The 22,753-nt window shown below is 42.7% G+C and overlaps 1 protein-coding gene across 1 annotated transcript; it reads left to right on the top strand.

The window, feature by feature from the left end:
* The first annotated feature begins 1,973 nt into the window (after window positions 1-1,973).
* On the top strand, window positions 1,974-18,219 carry LOC112250287 (amyloid protein-binding protein 2). Its single transcript, XM_024420318.2, has 13 exons — window positions 1,974-2,360; window positions 11,276-11,364; window positions 11,529-11,680; window positions 11,754-11,877; window positions 11,985-12,153; window positions 12,252-12,341; window positions 15,157-15,224; window positions 15,314-15,419; window positions 15,503-15,627; window positions 16,002-16,087; window positions 16,335-16,525; window positions 16,801-16,966; window positions 17,079-18,219. Exons 1-13 carry the CDS (start codon window positions 2,223-2,225, stop codon window positions 17,333-17,335), a joined length of 1,761 nt encoding a protein of 586 aa, XP_024276086.1. The 5' UTR covers window positions 1,974-2,222; the 3' UTR covers window positions 17,336-18,219.
* The last annotated feature ends 4,534 nt before the right edge of the window (window positions 18,220-22,753 follow it).

Raw genomic sequence — 22,753 nt, 5'->3', positions numbered from 1 at the left:
TTAAGCACGCATAATGAGTAACGAGTAGGATTCTGTTTTCACATGCAAAAGTAATTGCTTTTCATTAAAAAAATTAAAAAAATAAAGTATATCTGCCTTCCCAATGAAAACTAGTTTGAAAATAAGATAATATATTTTTGGAAACGAGATGTTTGTTTCTGAATGATGCATCAGTTAGTTACTTTAAGGAGTAGTTCTCTCTGTGGGTCCAACCCCAAGATGTTCTGGAAAACAGTTAAAGACCTGGAGAATAAACCCTCCTCACAGCTGCCCATGTCCCTTAATGTTGATGATGTGGTTGTTACTGACAAGAAGCACATGGCTGAGCTCTTTAATCACCATCATGATGACAGGATTCCAACATTTCCTCATCTCCTACCCCTTCTAATGCGACTATCCCAGATGTGTCTTCTTCTTTTTCCCATGACCTGACCTGGTTTGCTAACTACCTCTCTCAAAGTGCGCAATGAATAAAGTCAGAACATCTGCTATCTCAACCACTGCCTGTCACCAAGGGAGTACCCCAAGGCTTGATCCTAGGCCCCACATTCTTCTAAATTTACATCACCAACATAGCTCAGGCAGTAGGAAGCTCTCTCATCCATTTATATGCAGATGATACAGTCTTATACTCAGCTGGCCCCTTCCCAAATGTTGTGTTAAATGCTCCACAACAAAGCTTTCTTAGTGTCCAACAAGCTTTCTCTACCCTTAACCTTGTTATGAACACATCCAAAACAAAGGTCATGTGGTTTGGTAAGAAGAATGCCCCTCTCCAAACAGGTGTGATTACTACCTTTGAGGATTTAGAGCTTGAGGTAGTCACCTCAAACAAGTCCTTGGGAGTATGGCTAGATGGTACACTGTCCTTCTCAGCACATATCAAACCTGCAGGCTAGAGTTAAATCTAGACTTTGTTTCCTCTATCGTAATCACTCCTCTTAACACTCCAGCTGCCAAACTAACCCTGATTCAAATGACCATCCTAACCGTTTTAGATTACGGAGACATCATTCATAGATCGACAGGTAAGGGTGCTCTCGAGCGGCTAGATGTTCTTTACCATTCGGATATCAGATTTGCCACCAATGCTCCTTATAGGACACATCACTGCACTCTATAATCCTATGTAAACTGGTCTGTTTCTCTGTACACCTGTCACAAGACCCACTGGTTGATGCTTATTTATAAAACCCTCTTAGACCTCAATCCCCCCTATCTGAGTTATCTACTGCAGCCCTCATCCTCCACATACAACACCTGTTCAGCCAGTCACATTCTGTTAAAGGTCCCCAAAGCACACACATCTCTGGGTCGCTCATCTTTTCAGTTCACTGCAGCTAGCTACTGGAACAAGCTGCAACAAACACTCAAACTGGACAGTTTTATCTCAGTCTTCATTCAAAGACTCAATCATGGACACTCTTACTGACAGTTGTCCTGCTTCGCGTGATGTATTGTTGTCTCTACCTTCTTGCCCTTTGTGCTGTTGTCTGTGCCCAATAATGTTTGTAACATGTTTTATGCTGCTACCATGTTGTGTTGCTACCATGTTGTTGTCATGTGTTGCTGCCTTGCTATGTTGTTGTCTTAGGTCTCTCTTTATGTAGTGTTGTGTTATCTCTCTTGTCGTGATGTGTGTTTTGTCCTATATTTATATTTTATTTTTAATCCCAGCCCTAGTCCCTGCAGGAGGCCTTTTGCCTTTTGGTAGGCTGTCATTGGGCGTAATTGTAAATAAGAATTAGTAATTTAACTGACTTGACTAGTTAAATAAAGGTTAAATAAAAAATACAAAAATGAAATCATGCTGCTTTTGAAAACGACCGAGCGGCGTAGACGTTCGCTCCTCCCGTTCACTTCAGGTATGAACGGGCGTCACGGGCTATACTCCCTGTCTGTTTTGCCCGGTGCGGGTTCAATTAATCAAACTCCCTCAGGAACGAAGCGAAGTACATTTGACTCCGGCGAATCAGACCCCGAGTGTGAAAAACAGGGTGGGGGCAGAGATAGACCTTCTGGCAGACTGCACTGGTTCAGTGCGTATCCTAGGAACATGGCCGATGGTTAATGCTGGTGCTTAACCAGATGAAACAGTCAAAACTGTTTTGTTACATGAGAAGGTACAAGAAAAGGAGTTTAAATTTGGCAAGGTGGTTAGCTAGCTACCGACCGTCGATCGAGCAGAGGGGGTGTTATTGGCTGGAGAAAAGGAAAACAACATGGCGGCCTTGGAGCTCGAATGGATCCCAGAGACACTGTACAACACTGCTATATCAGCAGTGGTGGACAATTACAGTCGATCGCGAAGAGATATTCGTTCCCTCCCTGAAAATATTCAATTTGATGTGTATTACAAGGTAAGTTCTTAGTCTAGTTTGCTAACAAACGTTATACAATGTGATGTTCCCGAGTTGATTCGTTTTAGCTAGCCTATTAACGTTACAGCTAACGTTGCAAACTCTTTGCAAAGCAAACCAGCTGATTAACTTGCTTGCTAGCTATCCTGCTTAAAAGGTTAACAACAATATATTCCATTTAGCAGACACTTTTTTTTAAATCCAGAGCGACTTGCAGTCATGCGTGCATACATTTTTACATGTGGGTGGTCCCAGGAATCGAACCCACTATTCTGGTGTTGCAAACACCAAAGCTGGGGAACGATGGTATCTTAATGGGGGAGAAGAAAAAAGAGAAAAATATGAACATTTTTAAAATTGAGGCTTCGTCATAATGTAAGTGTTTTATTATTCATTTATTTATTGTGGTAAGCTGGGGGAAAAAAATGAAAATTTAGTTTTTTCCCCCCTCTGTTTAATTAAGGAAGGGGAAGAGAGGACCCGAAGGTCTCCAGGTCGAATCCTGCCTCGGCCAGAAATAACATTTCTAAACAACCACCAAAAGTTCATTTTTTACTCTCACATTGGTCAATATAAGAGTTAATGTTACGATTATGGTAGCATAATTGTTATATGTGTATATATATATGTGTGTGTGTGTGTGTTCTAATGAGGTTGGTTTATTATGCACAGTACTCCCGCAACCTTGTTTATGCAATTAGTATCTTAAATGATCAGTTATCTGTTGCAGTGTCTTGTGGACTGCGTATTACCTGATGTATTTATAAATACATCACATCTATGAACATTTACTCAGAGCCACGTATGTTAGTTATTTAAAGTGAATAATGATTGACCTACAATCAAAAGTCATTCAAATAATTGGTTGAAATATAGAAACATGTTTATTAATGTGAAATGTCACACACACACAGCCCCTAGGGACCCAAAGTAATGAGTGGGTATGGCACTGCCTGATTCTGAGTGAATGACACAATCCGAACCAAACATATGACAACATCCATGCAAACAGAGGGGAAAAAAACTCAAAGTTCTAGGGCTCGATTTAATCAGATTAGTGTTGGTCAACACCAGCATAGCGGTTGTTTTGGCGGTATCGGAGGTGAAACTGTGTTAGAGCTGTCAAATTCACAAGCAGAACCTTGTTACCTTATCACCTTGAATGCAACAAAACCACCCAACTTTATATTCAACAAATCCCATGCAGCCGCGTTAGAAACACTGAAATACGTGATGTTCTATTGTAGGCTATAGGCCCAACTCCTGACTAGACTGATAGGCTTTAAGTCCCCCCATCCAAATTAACTTCAAAATGATGCAATAGCCTACACTTTCTAACTCTGTTTTGAACTTCTAATGCGGTAAGGATAATAAAGGAGTGGTTTGTGACACATGAGCAACATTGGGTTAATGCTTGATCTGATTGAATCAAGCCCCTGGTTGTAGAAATAAGATAAAAAAAGGACTAGAGTACAGCAGAGTCTAATATGGAAACTATTGATGTGTTGACACATCTCAAACAATCAGGTTTTTTTGCATGGGTGGAGTTGGCTGGCAGCAGACTGGGCTGTGGGTGAAGCAGGCCAGGTACTGGTGGCAGCAGACTGGGCTGTGGGTGAAGCAGGCCAGGTACTGGTGGCAGCAGACTGGGCTGTGGGTGAAGCAGGCCAGGTACTGGTGGCAGCAGACTGGGCTGTGGGTGAAGCAGGCCAGGTACTGGTGGCAGCAGACTGGGCTGTGGGTGAAGCAGGTTGGACTGTAGTGGGAGCATCCTGGGTGGGGCTAGGAGCAGAGAAATCATCATCAGCAGTGGTGGTGAAGTCATCCAGAAGACTACCAACTGTGGGGTCCGTTGCATAGTTCTCAAAATCAGTCTCCAAGTCAGGGGGGTCCATGTCCTTCCCAGTCTGCCTGAGCAGGTAGTCTACACCAATCAGCTCTCCTGAAAATAAAATAAAATAAAGCAAAACAAGACAGAAATGTAATATTAATATCTTCATCATATCAATACACTGACGTGCAGTTTTGTTTCTGCAATGTTTTAATGTATATCATGATATTGGTTAAGAAATTACAGTTTGGTATGTATGTCTTAGAGGCTATAGCAGAGGGGAGCACTTAAGGCGTCGGCATGCTTCAGTTTGGCTGGCGGCTAGCCTAACCAACCAAGTATTCTTGCATACTCTCTTAAAAGACCTTTGCTTGAAAAAGTGGTACGAGTCATCTCTTGTTGAATGATAGACTACTGAAGAATCCCAAAAGTTGACCTCGGCTACCAACTTCGGCATGCCTCAAGACAAATAGTGTGCTCGACCAACCTTAAAAATGGAGAGATGTCACAATGTTGTCATAATATATGCACAATCTATTCAAAAGCATGAGGGCGCCTTTACAGAGGCTATAGCAGAGCGCTCAGTTCCCTGAGAGACAGCAGAGGCAGTGGTGGTCTTCACGCAGGCTGTAGCAGAGGGAGTCGGGGAGAAGGGCGAGGTGGTCTTCACAGAGGCCCGTAGCAGGGCTGGGGAGAAAGGCGAGGTGGTCTTCAGAGGCCCGTAGCAGGGCTGGGGAGAAAGGCGAGGTGGTCTTCAGAGGCCCGTAGCAGGGCTGGGGAGAAAGGCGAGGTGGTGGTCTTCAGAGGCCCGTAGCAGGGCTGGGGAGAAGGGGCGAGGTGGTCTTCACAGAGGCCCGTAGCAGGGCTGGGGAGAAGGGGCGAGGTGGTCTTCACAGAGCCCCGTAGCAGGGCTGGGGAGAAAGGCGAGGTGGTCTTCACAGAGCCCCGTAGCAGGGCTGGGGAGAAGGGGCGAGGTGGTCTTCACAGAGCCCCGTAGCAGGGCTGGGGAGAAAGGCGAGGTGGTCTTCAGATGCCCGTAGCAGGGCTGGGGAGAAGGGGCGAGGTGGTCTTCACAGAGCCCCGTAGCAGGGCTTGGGGAGAAAGAGGAAAAGGTATAAGATTTATTATGAAAATGATTTGAATGTAAACCGTATTAAAAACAAATATGTAATCAAACAAGCTCTTGACAGGTTAAGCTATAGCTGGCACGATACACTAAAAATGATCACCGACCATACCGATCACTTATCGCATGCATTTGGCTGATCTCGTTCATTACGTTAGTTAGCGTATACTAGAGAAATGTAAAGTTTGAAATTATATACATTTGCCAATACCAATTTGGTATTGGGACATTTTGTCTTTATCGCCCAGCTCAAGAATAAGCTACACTGAGTGGACAAAACATTAAGAACACCTTCTTAATATTGAGTTGCACCACCTTTTGCCCTCAGAACAGCCTCAATTTATCAGGGCATGGACTACAAGGTGTTAAGTGTTCCACAGGGATGCTGGCCCGTGTTTCTCATGATCTTTAACAAATTGGCAGGATGTCAAGAATGGTGGGCCACTGTTGAGCATGAAAACCCAGCAGCGTTTTAGTTCTTGACAAACTCAAACTCGTGCGCCTCACACCTACTTCCATACCCTGTTCAAAAGGTACTTCAATCTTTTGTCTGCCCATTCACCCTCTGAGTGGCACACATACACAATCCGTCTCAATGCTTAAAAATCCTTATGTAACCGGTCTCCTCCCCTTCATCTACACTGATTGAATTGTATTTAATAGGTTACATCAATAAGGGATCAGAGCTTTCACCTGGTCAGTCTGTCATGGAAACAGCAGGTGTTCTTAATGTTTTGTACACTCAAGTGTATATATCATTTTTACCCCAACAGACTTACTAGGCACGTCATGCTGAAATGATAAAGGAAGTAAAGAAGGAAAAAAATGTATATGTATACTGACAATACGGTCATGTGAGATTTAAAACATGACAATAGTTTTTCTCCATGTTTTGATGAATGTTAGTTCTAGGTGTTAGTTCTAAAAGGATCACGGTGCATGATGTAGTAAGTAAAAGGCCACTCGCAGACAGCGGTTTGGGGCACTTGCAGATGTTGTCTATGGGCGGGGACACTCACAGTGGCTGTAGACAACTTGGCCAGGCTACAGACATCTAGTGTCAGTTTAAAAAAAATATATATATATTAGTTACATTTTTAAGGTTGTACTGTTATAAAAACCAATCAAATTTTATTGGTCACATAAACATATTTAGCAGATGTTATTGCTAGTGTAGCAAAATGCTTGTACTTCTAGTTCTGACTGCAGCAATATCTAACAAGTAATATCTAACAATTTCACAACATATACCCAATACACACACATCTACGTAAAGGAATGGGATAAGAATATATAAATATATGGACAAGCAATGTCAGAGCAGCATAGTCCTAAGATACAGTAGAATAGAATACAGTATATACATATGAGATGAGTAATGCAAAATATGTAAACATTATTTAAGTTGCATTATTAAAGTGGCCAATGATTTCAAGTCTATATGTAGGCAGCAGTCTCTCTGTGCTAGTGATGGCTATTTAACAGACTGATGGCCTTGAGAGACAAGCTGTTTTTCAGTCTCGGTCCCTGCTTTGATGCACCTGTACTGACCCCGCCTTCTGGATGATAGCAGGATGAACAGGCAGTGGCTCGGGTGGTTGTTGTCCTTAATGATCTTTTGGGCTTTCCTGTGACATTGGGTGCTTTCCTTTTCTTTTCTTGAACTGCAAAAGAGAGAGAGAACCTGAATGGACACAATGATCAAAGAAGGAAACCACGTCACCTGTCAAAAGGATTATCTGAATCAATGTTCTGTCATGGCAGCAGAGCCATAGTAATTGTGAAAAAATATGACAAAAAATTAAATATTTACCATTGACAACAAGTTCAATGCGGTCCTCAATGGAGGAGTCTGAACAGCAGATACAGACGCTGGGGGTGCTGTAGGTGTTGGCCCAGCAGGTTCATTGGAGAGACCTACTTAAAACATAGATGGGACATTACCAGATAGAGTATGGTACCTCATTTTAATTAATCGGGAAAGTGAATACATGTTTTAGCCTGTAAGCTTTATTAATCCCCCCCCCACAGCTTGGTACTTTGACACTGTCCATACTCTCTTTGTTACAATATGCAATGACAATTTAATGGCCAAATATTAGAATAAAGTTGCTGTTCATTAGTTGCTGTTCACACTCCTTCAAATGAGTGGATTTGGCTATTTCAGCCATACCTGTCACTGACAGGTGTATAAAATCAAACACCCAGCCATGCAATCTCCATAGACAAACATTGACAGTAGAATGGCCTAACTGAAGACGTTGGAAAGGTGGCATCCTATGACGTTGCCACAAGTCAGTTCATCACATTTCTGCCCTGCTAGAGCTGCCCCGGTCAACTGTAAGTGCTGTTATTGTGAAATGGAAACGTCTAGCAGCATCAACGGCTCAGCAGGAAAGTGGTAGGCCACACAAGCTCACAGAACGGGACCGCTGAAGTGCGTAAGCACGTAAAAATAGTCTGTCCTCGTTTGCAGCACTCACTACCGAGTTCCAAACTGCCTCTGGATGCACCGTCAGCACAATAACTGTTTGTCGGTACTGCATGAAATTGGTTTCTGTGGCCAAGAAGCCGCACACAAGCTTAAGATCACCATGCGCAATGCCAAGTGTCTGCTGGAGTGGTGTAAAGCTAGACGACATTGGATTCTGGAGCAGACGAAACGCATTTTCTGGAGTGATGAATCACGCTTCACCATCCGGCAGTCTGACTGACTAATCTGGGTTTGCCAGGCGAACACTACCTGCCCCAATGCATAGTGTCAACTGTAAAGTTTGGTGAAGGAGGAATAATGGTCTGGGGTTGTTTTTCATGGTTCGGTCTAGGACCCTTAGTTCCAGTGAAGGAAAATCTTTACGCTACAGAATTCAGTGACATTCTAGATGAGTCTGTGCTTCCAACTTTGGCAACAGTTTGGGGAAGGCCCTTACAGGTTCAGCATGCACCCGTGCACAAAGCGACGTCTTTACAGAAATGGTTTGTCGATCGGTGTGGAAGAACTTGACTGGCATGCGCAGAGCCCTGACCTCAACCCCATCAAGCACCTTTGGGAAGAATTGGAACTCCAATTGTGAGCCAGGCCTTATCGCCCAATATCAGCCGCCAGTCTCACTAATGCTCTTGTGGCTGATGGAATCAAGTCCCCAACATGTAGTGGAAAGCCTTCTCAGAAGAGTGGAGGCTGTTATACCTCGGAGCTGGCCTGTTGCCTGCATTGGGAAGGCCAAACCCCTGTGGTGGTAAATGTCTGTAAGCAAGACATTCACTTATAGGGCTTATGGGTCTTTTTTAGACATTCATCCTGTTGGTTTCAGATGCATCACACTACCACAAGAACAATTAGCAAGACATAGCAAACCTAATGTGAACTAGGCTAATGCAGTCAGCCTAAAATAATACACTGTGTTATTGGAAAACAAGTCCGTATTCAAGCAAGTAGGCTCATCCTTCCAAATTTGTAAGCTAGGCTATATCATGGACTGACTGATTTTTAAATTAATCAACCATTACATATATGTTTAAGTTACATTCGCTAAAGCTGTTTATAACTAGAAGTTTGTCCCCTGGATATCAAAGCATAATACTGTAAGCTGTTTATACATGGCTAGCTAGCCAACAAACGTAGCTAGCTGAAAATAATTCACCCAAATGGGCAATAACCTTGTTAAGGTTAGCAGATTGCATGATATTTTGGCTCTCGCCAACTTTGACAGTTCTCTTACCCATGAAAACAAATGTTAGAGCTACTGTAATGTTACCGTACTGTTACCATGCTAGCTACAGTGCCTTGCGAAAGTATTCGGCCCCCTTGAACTTTGCGACCTTTTGCCACATTTCAGGCTTCAAACATAAAGATATAAAACTGTATTTTTTTGTGAACAATCAACAACAAGTGGGACACAATCATGAAGTGGAACGACATTTATTGGATATTTCAAACTTTTTTAACAAATCAAAAACTGAAAAATTGGGCGTGCAAAATTATTCAGCCCCTTTACTTTCAGTGCAGCAAACTCTCTCCAGAAGTTCAGTGAGGATCTCTGAATGATCCAATGTTGACCTAAATGACTAATGATGATAAATACAATCCACCTGTGTGTAATCAAGTCTCCGTATAAATGCACCTGCACTGTGATAGTCTCCGAGGTCCGTTAAAAGCGCAGAGAGCATCATGAAGAACAAGGAACACACCAGGCAGGTCCGAGATACTGTTGTGAAGAAGTTTAAAGCCGGATTTGGATACAAAAAGATTTCCCAAGCTTTAAACATCCCAAGGAGCACTGTGCAAGCGATAATTTTGAAATGGAAGGAGTATCAGACCACTGCAAATCTACCAAGACCTGGCCGTCCCTCTAAACTTTCAGCTCATACAAGGAGAAGACTGATCAGAGATGCAGCCAAGAGGCCCATGATCACTCTGGATGAACTGCAGAGATCTACAGCTGAGGTGGGAGACTCTGTCCATAGGACAACAATCAGTCATATTGCACAAATCTGGCCTTTATGGAAGAGTGGCAAGAAGAAAGCCATTTCTTAAAGATATCCATAAAAAGTGTCGTTTAAAGTTTGCCACAAGCCACCTGGGAGACACACCAAACATGTGGAAGAAGGTGCTCTGGTCAGATGAAACCAAAATTGAACTTTTTGGCAACAATGCAAAACGTTATGTTTGGCGTAAAAGCAACAAAGCTCATCACCCTGAACACACCATCCCCACTGTCAAACATGGTGGTGGCAGCATCATGGTTTGGGCCTGCTTTTCTTCAGCAGGGACAGGGAAGATGGTTAAAATTGATGGGAAGATGGATGGAGCCAAATACAGGACCATTCTGGAAGAGAACCTGATGGAGTCTGCAAAAGACCTGAGACTGGGACGGAGATTTGTCTTCCAACAAGACAATGATCCAAAACATAAAGCAAAATCTACAATGGAATGGTTCAAAAATAAACATATCCAGGTGTTAGAATGGCCAAGTCAAAGTCCAGACCTGAATCCAATCGAGAATCTGTGGAAAGAATTGAAAACCGCTGTTCACAAATGCTCTCCATCCAACCTCACTGAGCTCGAGCTGTTTTGCAAGGAGGAATGGGAAAAAATGTCAGTCTCTCGATGTGCAAAACTGATAGAGACACCCCAAGCGACTTACAGCTGTAATCGCAGCAAAAGGTGGCGCTACAAAGTATTAACTTAAGGGGGCTGAATAATTTTGCACGCCCAATTTTTCAGGTTTTGATTTGTTAAAAAAGTTTGAAATATCCAATAAATGTCGTTACACTTCATGATTGTGTCCCACTTGTTGTTGATTCTTCACAAAAAAATACAGTTTTATATCTTTATGTTTGAAGCCTGAAATGTGGCAAAAGGTCGCAAAGTTCAAGGGGGCCGAATACTTTCGCAAGGCACTGTAGGTAGCTAGCTAGCTTGCCAGGCAGCTAAGCTAACCACTTTCCACAGGGTTATGAAAGTGCACCGTGATCTTGATGCTCCTTTACGATAAATATTGAGGGTCTTATTCTGGTGACATGACGATACTTGACTGCTGTTTTGACAAATAAAAAGAATTCTCGCTCTTATCCATAATAATCTCATGTAAGCTAGCCTACCCACACAGCCTACCTGCACTGTACCCACACAGCCTACCTGCACTGTACCCACACAGCCTACCTGCACTGTATCTGCGAGCTGTTGGCTAGAGCACACGTGCCAAGACCAGAGTAGACACGTTTGCTATTTAACGCAACTTTTTAAGACTACTATCGGTTGAGTTGAAAATGTAAGTGTACGCAAAAATGTGTTTCCATATTTCGGAAATGCCACTGGTGTGAAAATGCACACATTTTCTTTATGCAGATTTTAGAATATTCGCATGAAAATCTGTGACCAGTTGGATGGAAACCTAGCTTCTGACACTCCTGTCCCTTTTTTGCTATCCTAACTTTGTCTTCATGTTTCTCCAGCTGTACCAGCAGGGTCGGCTCTGCCAGCTGGGAGGGGAGTTCTGTGAGCTGGAGGTGTTTGCCAAAGTACTAAGGGCCTCTGACAAAAGGTACTTTGTGTGTGTATATTTCATATTCTGTATGGTAATCTGACTTCATGATCATGTGAAGCAAAAGATGATGATCCTTGAATGTCATTGTCACGCATTTTGACCGGTTCTCATGTATGATTGTATCACATCGTCATGCCCGGTCTTTGTGTATGTGCCTGCAGACACCTCCTGCACCATTGCTTCCAGGCCCTGATGGATCATGGGGTGAAAGTGGCTTCTGTCCTGGCCAACTCCTTCAGCCGCCGCTGCTCCTACATTGCAGAGTCTGATGCCCATGTGAAAGAGAAGGCTATTCAGTTTGGCTTTGTTTTAGGTAGGCACCCGCACCCATCAACTTTCTTTACCATTTTGTGTCTGATTGTACTAATGTTGACCCTGTCCTGTAGGTGGCTTTCTGTCTGATGCAGGCTGGTATGGTGATGCAGAGAAGGTGTTTCTGTCGTGTCTGCAGCTGTGCACACTGCATGATGAGGTGCTTCACTGGTACCGTGCTGTGGAGTGCTGTGTCAGGTCAGTGGGTCACAGAGCGTTAGTATATCCAATTCTAGTTCTATGGCTGGTTACTCTTAGTCTGTATTTTTCCACAAAAGCTTACCAGATTCACTAATTTCTCTTAGGTTGCTTCATGTCCGGAATGGCAACTGCAAGTACCATCTTGGTGAAGAGACTGTCAAGTTGGCCCAGTTGTATATGGACAAATTGGCCAAACATGGTCATCAGGCCAACAAAGCTGCGCTCTATGGAGAGCTGTGTGCGCTGCTCTTTGCTAAGAGCCACTATGATGAGGTATGTTGCCTGGTAAAGATATATCAATTGGTTCTGTTAGATTCTTTTGGTGTTCTGGTTTTTCATGTTGATCTCATCACTGATATTGTCTTTTGCAGGCCTACAGGTGGTGCATAGAGGCAATGAAAGAAATCACAGTGGGTTTGCCTGTTAAAGTTGTGGTAGATGTCCTGAGACAGGCCTCCAAGGTACGAGTGTTCCCTTTTCCTGTGTTATAGACATGTCTATGAATGTATTAATAAATACTTTTTGAGGTGTCCCCATACTATTGTCACATGAGTCACTGCAGTACTCTGTTAGTCCTAGATACTGCTTCGGACTGTAGTTTGTAGGGATGTAACGATTCACCGATTACACATTGGTCCCAGATACAAGTGCTTTGGTCTGAGGACCCCAAACCGAACCAAATGTAGCATACATTGGTCAGAAAATCGATTCAAATGTTACAAATCGCTTTCACATTTGTTTTTTATGTTGGTTCACTAACATTTATTACATGAATTCTACCTTCTGAAAAATACAGTGCTTTCAGAAAGTATTCAGACCCCTTGACCTTTTCCAAATGTTGTTGTTACAGCCTGATTTAAAAATTGATTTAAGTTCACACAAAAAATTCACTGGCCTACACACACAATACCCCATAAAGTCAAAGTGGAATTATGTTTATTTATTTTACAAATTAATAAAAAATTAAAAGCTGAAATGTCTTTAAATAAGTATTCAATCCCTTGTTATGGTAACCTCATCTCTGTACCCCACACATACAATTATATGTAAGGCCCCTCATTCGACCACGGAATTTCAACCACAAAGACCAGGGAGCTTTGCCTCGCAAAGAAGGGTACCTATAGGTAGAAGTGTAAAAAAAAAAAGTATAAAATAAAAATCAGACATTGAGCGTCCGTTTTGAGCATGGTCAAGTTTTTCATTATACTTTGGATGGTGTATCAATACACACAGTCACTACAAAGATACAGGCATCCTTCTTAACTCAGTTGACGGAGAGGAAGGAAACCACTCAGGGATTTCACCATGAGGCCAATGGTGACTTTTTTTAATGGTTGTGATAGGAGAAATTGAGGATGAATCAACAACATTTGTAGTTACTCCACAATACTAACCTAAATGACAGCGTAAAAGGGAAGCCTGTACAGAATAAAAATATTCCAAAACATGCCTCCGGTTTGCAACAAGGTACTAAAGTAATACTGCAACTGTGGCAAATTTGTCCTTAATACAAAGTATGTTTTTGTGGCTAATACAACACATTGCTAATTACCACTCTCCATATTTTCAAGCATAGTGGTGGCTGCATCATGTTATGGGTATGCTTGTCATCGTTAAGGACTAGGGAGTTTTTCAGGATAAATAAACGACTGGAGCTAAGCACAGGCAAAATCCTAGAGGAAATCCTGGTTCAATCTGCTTTCCACCAGACACAGGGAGGTTAAAACACCTTTCAGCAGGACAATGACCTAAAACACAAGGCCAAATCAACTCAAGTTACTTATCAAGAAGAAAGTGAATTTTGTGGCCAAGTTATAGTTTTGATATAAATCTACTTGAAAATGGTTGTCTAGCAATGATCAACAACAAATTTGATGGTGCTTGAGGAATTTTAAAGAAAATAATGGACAAATGTTGCACAATCCATGTGTGGAACGCTCACAGCTGTAATCACTGATAAAGGTGCTTCTACAAAGTATCAACTCGAGGGCATGAATACTTACGTAAATGAGATTTATGTGTTTCATTTCAAATTTGTAACAGTTTCTAAAAACTTGTTTTCACTTTATCGAACACCTTCAGTATTCAAATGCTAAAATGGCATGTGTGATATTAAGCTTTATTCGTTGAGTGCATTCTGAAAGTATTGGGACCCCTTCACTTTTTCCACATTTTGTTACATTACAGCCTTATTCTAAAATGGATTACATTCATTATTTTCCTCGTCAATCTACACACAGTACCCCATAATGACAAGGCAAAAACAGGTTTTAAGTCTTTTTTTTTAATTTTATTATAAAAAATTAAAAAACACCTAATTTACTTAAGTATTCCCCATAATAACAAAGCAAATACATCTTTCTAGAAATGTTAGCAGATTTATAAAAATTAAAAAAAATACCTTATTTGCGTAAGTATTCAGACCCTTTGCTATGAGACTTGAAATTGAGCTCCGGTGCATCCTGTTTCCATTGATCATCCTTGATGTTTCTACAACTTGATTGGAGTCCACCTGTGGTAAATTAAATTGATTGGACATGATTTGGAAAGGCACACACCTGTCTATTGTCCGTAGGATTCCGAGACAGGATTGTGTCGAGGCACAGACCTGAGGAAGGATACCAAAACATTTCTGAAGCATTGAAGGTCCCCAAGAACACAGTGGCCTCCATCCTTCTTAAATGGAAGAAGTTTAGAGCCACCAAGACTCTTCCTAGAGCTGGCCGCCCGGCCAAACTGAGCAACCGGGGGAGAAAAGGACCTTGGTCAGGGAGGTGACCAAGAACCCAATGGTCAAAGCTCCAGAGTTCCTCTGTGGAGATGGGAGATCCTTCCAGAAGGACAACCATCTCTGAAGCACTCCACCAATCAGGCCTTTATGGTAGAGTGGCCAGACGGAAGCCACTCCTCAGTAAAAGGCATATGACAGCCCGCTTGGAGTTTGCCAAAAGGCACCTAAAGGACTCTGACCATGAGAAACAAGATTCTCTGGTCTGAGGAAACCAAGATTGAACTCTTTGGCCTGAATGTCAAGCATCACCTCTGGAGGAAACCAGGCATGAATGTTTATGCAACAAATGTTAGTGTATCGCATCTATTCAGTTTCTAATTAAACCAAATCTTACTGAACCTTTTAGTTTGAAATGATATGGTTCCTGTATCGTATCAGAGCCCATGTACTGTATCTCGATACGTAGCGAATCGTCTGGGAAAGATGCACATCCCTAGTAGTTTGATCTTAGTGTGGTTTCATGCCTTTTGTGTTTGGACCAACAGGCCTGTGTGGTAAAGAGGGAGTTCAGTAAGGCAGAGCAGCTGATAAAGCATGCTGTTTTCCTGGCACGGTAAGTTAGATTCACCACACTTTTTGTTTGTGTGTTGTACTCCTTGTCTCTCTCCTTCAGTAATGTCTGTTTCCTTATTGTTTCTGCAGTGAGCATTTTGGACACAAGCATCCCAAATATTCAGACACTCTCCTTGATTATGGGTTTTATTTGCTGAATGTGGATAACATCTGCCAATCAGTTGCAATATACCAGGTGGGTGAGTCAGTCTGAGATGTTGATTGACAGCAGAGAGGGTGTATCAGATGTGTGATATTGAAACTGTGTTAATATTCCAGACGGCTCTAGATATCCGGCAGTCGGTTTTCGGGGGAAAGAATATCCATGTGGCCACAGCTCACGAGGACCTGGCATACTCCTCCTATGTCCATCTGTACAGCTCTGGCAAATTTGACAACGCGCTGTGAGTAATCAACCAGGGGTACTTGGCCTATCCACAGGGGGTATTTGAAGACTCATGAGACCATAGCTTTACTGGTAAAATGGACATGAGGGGTTACTTCTAGTGAACTCCAGGCAGAGCAAAATTCAGTTGGTGGTACAGTAACTGAGAAAGGTTGGGAACCACTGCTGGAAGGTACTTGTTGTCCATTTGATGTTATGTATGTACTTTTAGTCTCTCTTGTATTTGGAAGTTCATGCAGGCCAATTGCAGTGTCCCTCCCAAAAGTGATGTTCCTGCCTTTATTGTTTCCTAGGAAATGTTTGTGCTTTAGCTACTGTGTCGTGGAGTTAAATCTGTTTCTCTGCTGTGCCCCCTGGGTATGTTGTGTACAGATTCCACGCAGAGAGGGCCATAGACATCATCACTCACATTCTCCCAGAGGATCATCTGCTGCTGGCCTCCTCCAAAAGAGTCAAAGGTAAAACGGCTTTCACAACCATCTGTTTACTCCTGTCCCACGTTGTCCGTGATGGGCACGATGATGTCTGTGATTCTCAACTGCTGCCGAGTCAATTACTGAAGAGGAGGAGTTTTATTTTGGAGGAGAGGTCCGTGTTATTTGGATTAGATCAGTTGATCCGTTTTCATCTTTCATTTCCTGACTAACTTGAGGTGTACGTCTGACTCTCTGTACCTCTTCTGACTGTGCTGTGCTGCTCACTCAGCTCTGATCCTGGAGGAGATCGCTATTGACTGCCACAACAAGGAAACAGAGGAGAGGCTGCTCCAGGATGCCCATGACCTCCACCTCTCCTCCCTCCAGCTGGCCAAGAAAGCCTTCGGGGAGTTTAATGTTCAGACAGCGAAACACTATGGCAACCTGGGCCGCCTATACCAATCCATGAGGAAGTTCAAGGTCAGAATTAGATCATCCCTCCCTTCCAACCCCTGAGACAAGTGTCTGTAGAAAGCATGCAGAAGGTGACCTGTGACACACTTTCATCATAAACTGCCATCCAAATGTTCTCCACTGTGTTTACGGACCCTGTAACCCACTTTTGGAGCAGGAATCTGCTCTCCAAGTAGGTTAAAATGTCACAGAGGCTCTGGGATTTAATGATAGCTGAAAAGCTGTATACAGACCCCAAGGCTGTGGATGATTGAGAGGTCTCATCTGTTTTTGTTTTTCAGGAGGCAGAGGAGATGCACATCAAGGCCATCCAGATCAAGGAGCAGCTTCTGGGTCAGGAGGACTACGAGGTGGCTCTGTCTGTGGGCCACCTGGCCTCTCTCTACAACTACGACATGAACCAGTATGAAGATGCTGAGAGGCTCTACCTGCGCTCCATCGCTATCGGTCAGTCACTAGTTTAGATGGGGTCTATTTTACCGTTGTACTCTTTTGTAATCTATTCTTCCTCATTGTCCTATTCGATATTCTTACCAGTATGTGTGCTTTTCCCCTGCAGGTAAGAAGCTGTTTGGCGAGGGCTACAGTGGACTGGAATACGACTACAGGGGCCTAATTAAACTGTACAACTCTTTAGGGAACTATGAGAAAGTCTTTGAGTACCACAATATTTTATCCAATTGGAATCGGCTGAGGGACCGGCAGTTTGCTGTAGCTGATGCCCTGGAGGACGTCAACACCAGCCCCCAGGCCACAGAGGAGGTGGTGCAGTCCTTCCTACTGTCACAGAACCATGGGGCTGGCCCACCTGCTTAGGCTTCCTACACAGACACATGCACACACATGCCCACACGCAGATAGAAACGCTAAGGTGTTCACAGCTCGCTTAAATCTATTGAACACACCCTCTCCACATCAAGTTACACGGTTGGCCTTGCAATGGGCCACCTGGCTTTAGGGAAATGCACTATGGCCTGTGGAATGCATCTGATCCAGTCTTTTTATCGTTCTCCTGTGATCAACCCTGCAGATAACATTTGATGGGAGGAATCACTTGCTATACACTTTGCATTACCTAACACCGCTTTCATCACCGTCAGTCTTCTGTTAGAGGAATTGAGACCAGGGGGGGAGAAAACAATGAGAACATAGTGTTTTATAGAATAGTACATGGGGTTTTTTTCTGCTTCATTTTTGGTCAGAGCTTGCCCTTTATTGACCATTGTCCCCTGTAAGCATGGATTCAGCACCACTTGGCTTTTTGTTTTGGTCAATTATAAAAAGCCAGAGTGACTTTTTCTGGGTGCAATCCTTCTGTTATTGTGCTAATGTCATGAGGGAGTTTACAACCCATTTCATCCATGGACCAAATCTTCGGTTCTATTTCTTTTTGGAACATCTGTTTCTGCCTCACTCTAAAGATGTTGTTGGTGCAGTCCTTCATGCATGCGTTTTAAAGGTTGTCTGTGATTTGATGAATTTGAAATGCACCAGCATGTGTATTGAATTGGACCACAATTGTTGGACCACTGACTTATGGAATATTTGAAAGTGTACGTTAGAGTACCTTTGTGGAATTAAAATGCCAAGTATTTATAAGGAATTTCAGAAAGCTAAACCAAACACAAGTCAGCTAAAACTTGCTATTGAGATGACTCCCTCCCTGTCGGACTAAGACCCTCAAAACACACCGTTAACAATAGAATGGGTCTCGTGTTTTCATTTTAGAATGAAGATAGTAAAGGTAGTAGTGATAGTGAACGGTTACCTAGTGCAACGTTAAGTAATGATGTACCCCATTTTGTATGGACTAGGTAAATAGAAATGATTGCCTTGCTTTTAAACATGCACGTCTGTCTCATGGCTGTTAATTTTACATGTGCTGTTATAGTCCAACTGAAGTCCAAGCCTTAGCCTTAAAGGACGATCAGCCCAAGGTGCTCTTGCTCTGGTTATTAGCATGCTTCCTTTCCATATGCCGACAGAGACAGGAAGGTCACATGTTTGACCTGACATGCACTACATGGTCAAAATTATGTGGACATTGCTTCAAATGAGTGGATTTGGCTATTTCAGCTACACCCATGCTGATAGGTGTATAAAATCAAGGACACAGCCATGCAATCTCGAAGGCCAAACATTGGCAGTAGAATGGCCCATTTTGAAAAGCTCAGTGACTTTCAACGTGGCACCTAGGATGCCACCTTTCCAACAAGTCAGTTTGTCAAATGTCTGCCCTGCTATAGCTGCTATGGTCAACTGTAAGTGCTGTTATTGTGAAGTGGAAACGTCTAGGGGCAACAACGGCTCAGCCGCGAAGTGGTTGGCCACACAAGCTCTCAGAACAGGAGTGTAGGGTGTAGTGCATAAAAATCATCTCCTTGGTTGCAACGCTCTCTACCGAGTTCCAAACTGCCTCTGGAAGCAACGTCTGCACAAGAGCTGTTCGTCGGGAGATTCGTCAAATTAAGCTTCATGAAATGGGTTTCCAGCTGCATACAAGCCTAAGATCATCATGCGCAAATGCCAAGCGTTGGCTGGCGTGGTGTAAAGCTCGCCGCCATTGGACTCTGGAGCAGTGGAAACGAGTTCTCTGGATTGATGAATCATGCTTCAGCATCTGGCAGTCTGACGGACTAATCTGTGTTTGGTGGATGCCAGGAGAACACTACCTGCCCCCAATTAATAGTGCCAACTGTAAAGTTTGGTGGAGGAGGAATAATGAACTGGGGCTGTTTTTCGTGGTTCGGGCCAGGCCCCTTAGTTCAAGTAAAGGGAAATCTTAACGCTACAGAATACAATGACATTCTAGATGATAATGTGCTTCCAACTTTGTGGCAACAGTTTGGGAAAGCCCTTTCCAGTTTCAGCATGCCCCCGTGCACAAAGCAAGGTATTTATCGGCGTGGAAGAACTTGACTGGCCTGCGCAGAGCACTGACCTCAACCCCATCGAACACCTTTGGGATGAATTGGAACGCCAACTGCTAGCCAGGCCTAATCGCCCAACATCATTGCCCGACCTCACTAATGCTCTTGTGGCTCAATGGAAGAAAGTCCCCGCAGCAATATTCCAACATCTAGTGGAAAGCCTTCCCAGAAGAGTGGAGGCTGTGATAGCAGCAAAGGGGAGACCATATTAATGCCCATGAATTTGGAACGAGATGTCCGAACAGATGTCTACATACTTTTGGCCATGTATTGTCTCTTCAAGCTAAGACTGATCATGTTGTCCTCAAATCAAGGACACCCAGTCCTTCTGAGGGAAGACCGCCAGCACTGTTTGTCAGCCAGCTTGACTCAACAGCTTTGTTGTGAAAAGTATTGCACCATGGGTGATGAATTAGGATGAACCGAGTTCAAGCTTTAGAGACGGAAGGTGACAGGGAAGGCCGTTCTGAGGCAGATCAAGGGACAAGACATCTTAAAATCTGAACAGGTGAAGCAAATGGACATTCTCAAATTTCAACCCTTTTATCCCCAAGTGCTTTGCCTGTGTACATCTGAAAATAAAAACCATTTTAGATTTAAGAAATTGAATGTTCAAAAAAGTTTTCCACCTCCTTGTAAACTGGGGTGACTGGTATATGGTTGTCTTTATGTCCCTGGTTTTGTTTACAAGGCTTTAATTGTTTCTGGTGAATGTTACTGTTTGGGTCTGAATATCTGATGGTATTTGTGATGGCTGCACACATGAATTTGGGGCTGAGCCCCCCCTGTCCTTTACGTCTGTCAGTGTCAGCAAGACTGCTAAAAGATTCATTGAAGACGTCTCTCTGGAACAAGGCATAGCATCTCAAACAGGAGTTTCATCTTTGTATGTTATAGGTGGAACATCTATTGAGAGTTGAACACTTCTAGACACGTTTTCTGAAACTGGAGCAAATGCAGCCCATGTAGCTTTTTTTATTTAGTTTTTACTACGTGCTGTCTATATCCTCACATGTATTGCAAGGCGCCAGCCTTTTGTAAAGCACATTTATTTCCACACTAACATTTTAACCGTTGCTCACTCTGAAACTCCCATGTAAATAGAAAATGGTCTAATTCTAGAAGTTTAACTGGGCAAGTTTCACAGACCTACATTAAGCCCACTCTTGGACTAAATTGTACTTTTGACTATGACTACTGTTATGGCTAAACTTAATTTTAAAGGTTTTGCATCAGAAACTACCCTGTATTTCATCCATAGTTAGTTCAACAATGTTCTTGAAATTTTAAGGTCTTTATTATTGAAAGGTAATTTGGCCAACTCCTGGAGTCATTTAATCTTGGTCTGTGAAACTGGCCCTAAATGTGTTTTTAAAAGAGGTTACACACACACACACACACATTTTGAGTTTAGGTATGACTCTGAGAGAAGTATTTGCAGAACTAGATTGCAGATATTCCATACATGCTGTATCAGAGTTTTTAAAGAACTGTGGTGTGCATTCATCTTTTGAGATATTGTATTTATTGTATACTGCGTGAAGTACTGCCTGCTGCATAGTTGTGGATACAGTCCTCTAGTAAGAGTGGCTTTAGTGGTTGTTCATCATGACATCCATGGCTACACAGAAAGGTAAGAGGAAATTGGAGGAATGTGTGTACTGAGAACATGTAAATAATTTTCATTTTATGTACTGCCTTCTGCAGTACCCCTAAATTTGAACAGATGGCAACAGTGACAGGCAGATGGCAACAGGTCAGCCCATTATTCTGTCATAGGATGGGATCTTTAAATGAAATTGCACAAACAATATGAAATGAAAGGACTCAGTAATCTCCTTTTGTTTCATATCAACACTACTGTGTTTTTGTACATTTTTTCATTAACATTTTACAAAGCTCTGAAAAGATGAAGGAATATTGACATGTCTATGAATGGAAAAGATACATGTAAACGTCGACATCATCATTAGTGCCACAGTGCGCTTTTTTATGGATAGATGAACGTTATTTGGCTTGTGTAACGCAATGCACCACCATTAAATGATATTAAACTTGTTTGTACATTATGAATCTGTGTCGGTTATTCTTTGGCAATAACACAAACTTACTAAAGTCGGTAAGTCTTGATTATGTAAACTTGCTGAAATATTTCAAGGGCTTTGATGAACTGCATCCAGTTGCAGCCCCGTAGTAGCCTGTATCTTAAACTAGCCTGTCACTAAACCAATACTATCGCCATCTACTGGCCGTGGTTAATCCTTACCACATACATGTGAACTCCTTTTTTTTTTTCGGTCCTTGCTGTCCGGGATCCTTGGGACGTCCACACCCCATTTAAATTGAACGGTAAAATAGTAATTTCCCTTTATAATCATCCTTTCCTAGCTTCATTTCCTACTTTATTAGCATCCTTTCATCTTTTCCTAATTCAGGGAAGGAAAATATGTCCCTTTCCTTAGCTCCTTTCCTTCTTACCTCGCTCCCTTCTTCCTTTCCTAACTACTAGCCGTGGCACAAATAGAATGAGCCAGATGTTCAATCGGATTTATAGATCTGAAGTATCCTGCTGGCGATTCTACTCACCACCAAATATGGTGATGAGAGGAAGCCCAGTGGTCGGCAGTGAGAGAAGATGGAACTAGAAGGATTTTGTCCGACTTTCTGCTCATTTTCTCATCGATGAAACATTTGATTTCAAAACAGTTTTCTGTTCCCAAAACGAACATTTGTTGCCAACAGAGTTGACTAAGTTTTGTACACCTTACAATATGCAAAAGTAAAATAATAATTTTATATATATAAACAAATAAAAAAGGATGTTGTTCAGAATCAGTGCAAGGGCGAATTGAGTTATTGCACATGCGCACTTCACAGAGTAGGCGCTCCCTAATGGAAATATAAAAATGCATGCTAGATTTGGAACTGCCCAGGCCTGTAAGAACGAGCCAATAGGCTCTCGCCAGCTGCTCGTCCTGCCAACTATGAAATAAGGAAAGGAAAGGGTTCTAGGAAATAAAATGAGGAAATTAAAGGAAAGAGAAAAGGAAGCAAGGAAAGGGAGCTAGGAAAGGAGGAAAGGAGCTAGGAAAATAAAGGAGATAAAGAAAGGGAGATTGGGAAGGGAGAGAGGAAATGGGGGTAGGGGAGAATAGGAAGCCAGGAAAGAAGGAAAGGAAGCTAGGAAAAGAAAGGAGATAGGGAAGGAGGAGGGGAAAGGAGTTAGGGAAAGAAAGGAATCTAGGAAAGAAGCTAGGAAAGGAGGAAAAGAAGGGTGCTAGGAAAGGACAAGGAGAGTGGAAAG

This window comes from Oncorhynchus tshawytscha, linkage group LG30 (assembly GCF_018296145.1).
Source record: "Oncorhynchus tshawytscha isolate Ot180627B linkage group LG30, Otsh_v2.0, whole genome shotgun sequence".
NCBI classification, from domain to species: Eukaryota; Metazoa; Chordata; class Actinopteri; order Salmoniformes; family Salmonidae; genus Oncorhynchus; species Oncorhynchus tshawytscha.
Note: the sequence above shows the minus strand (reverse complement) of the source record. Positions and strands in the feature narration are given on the sequence as shown.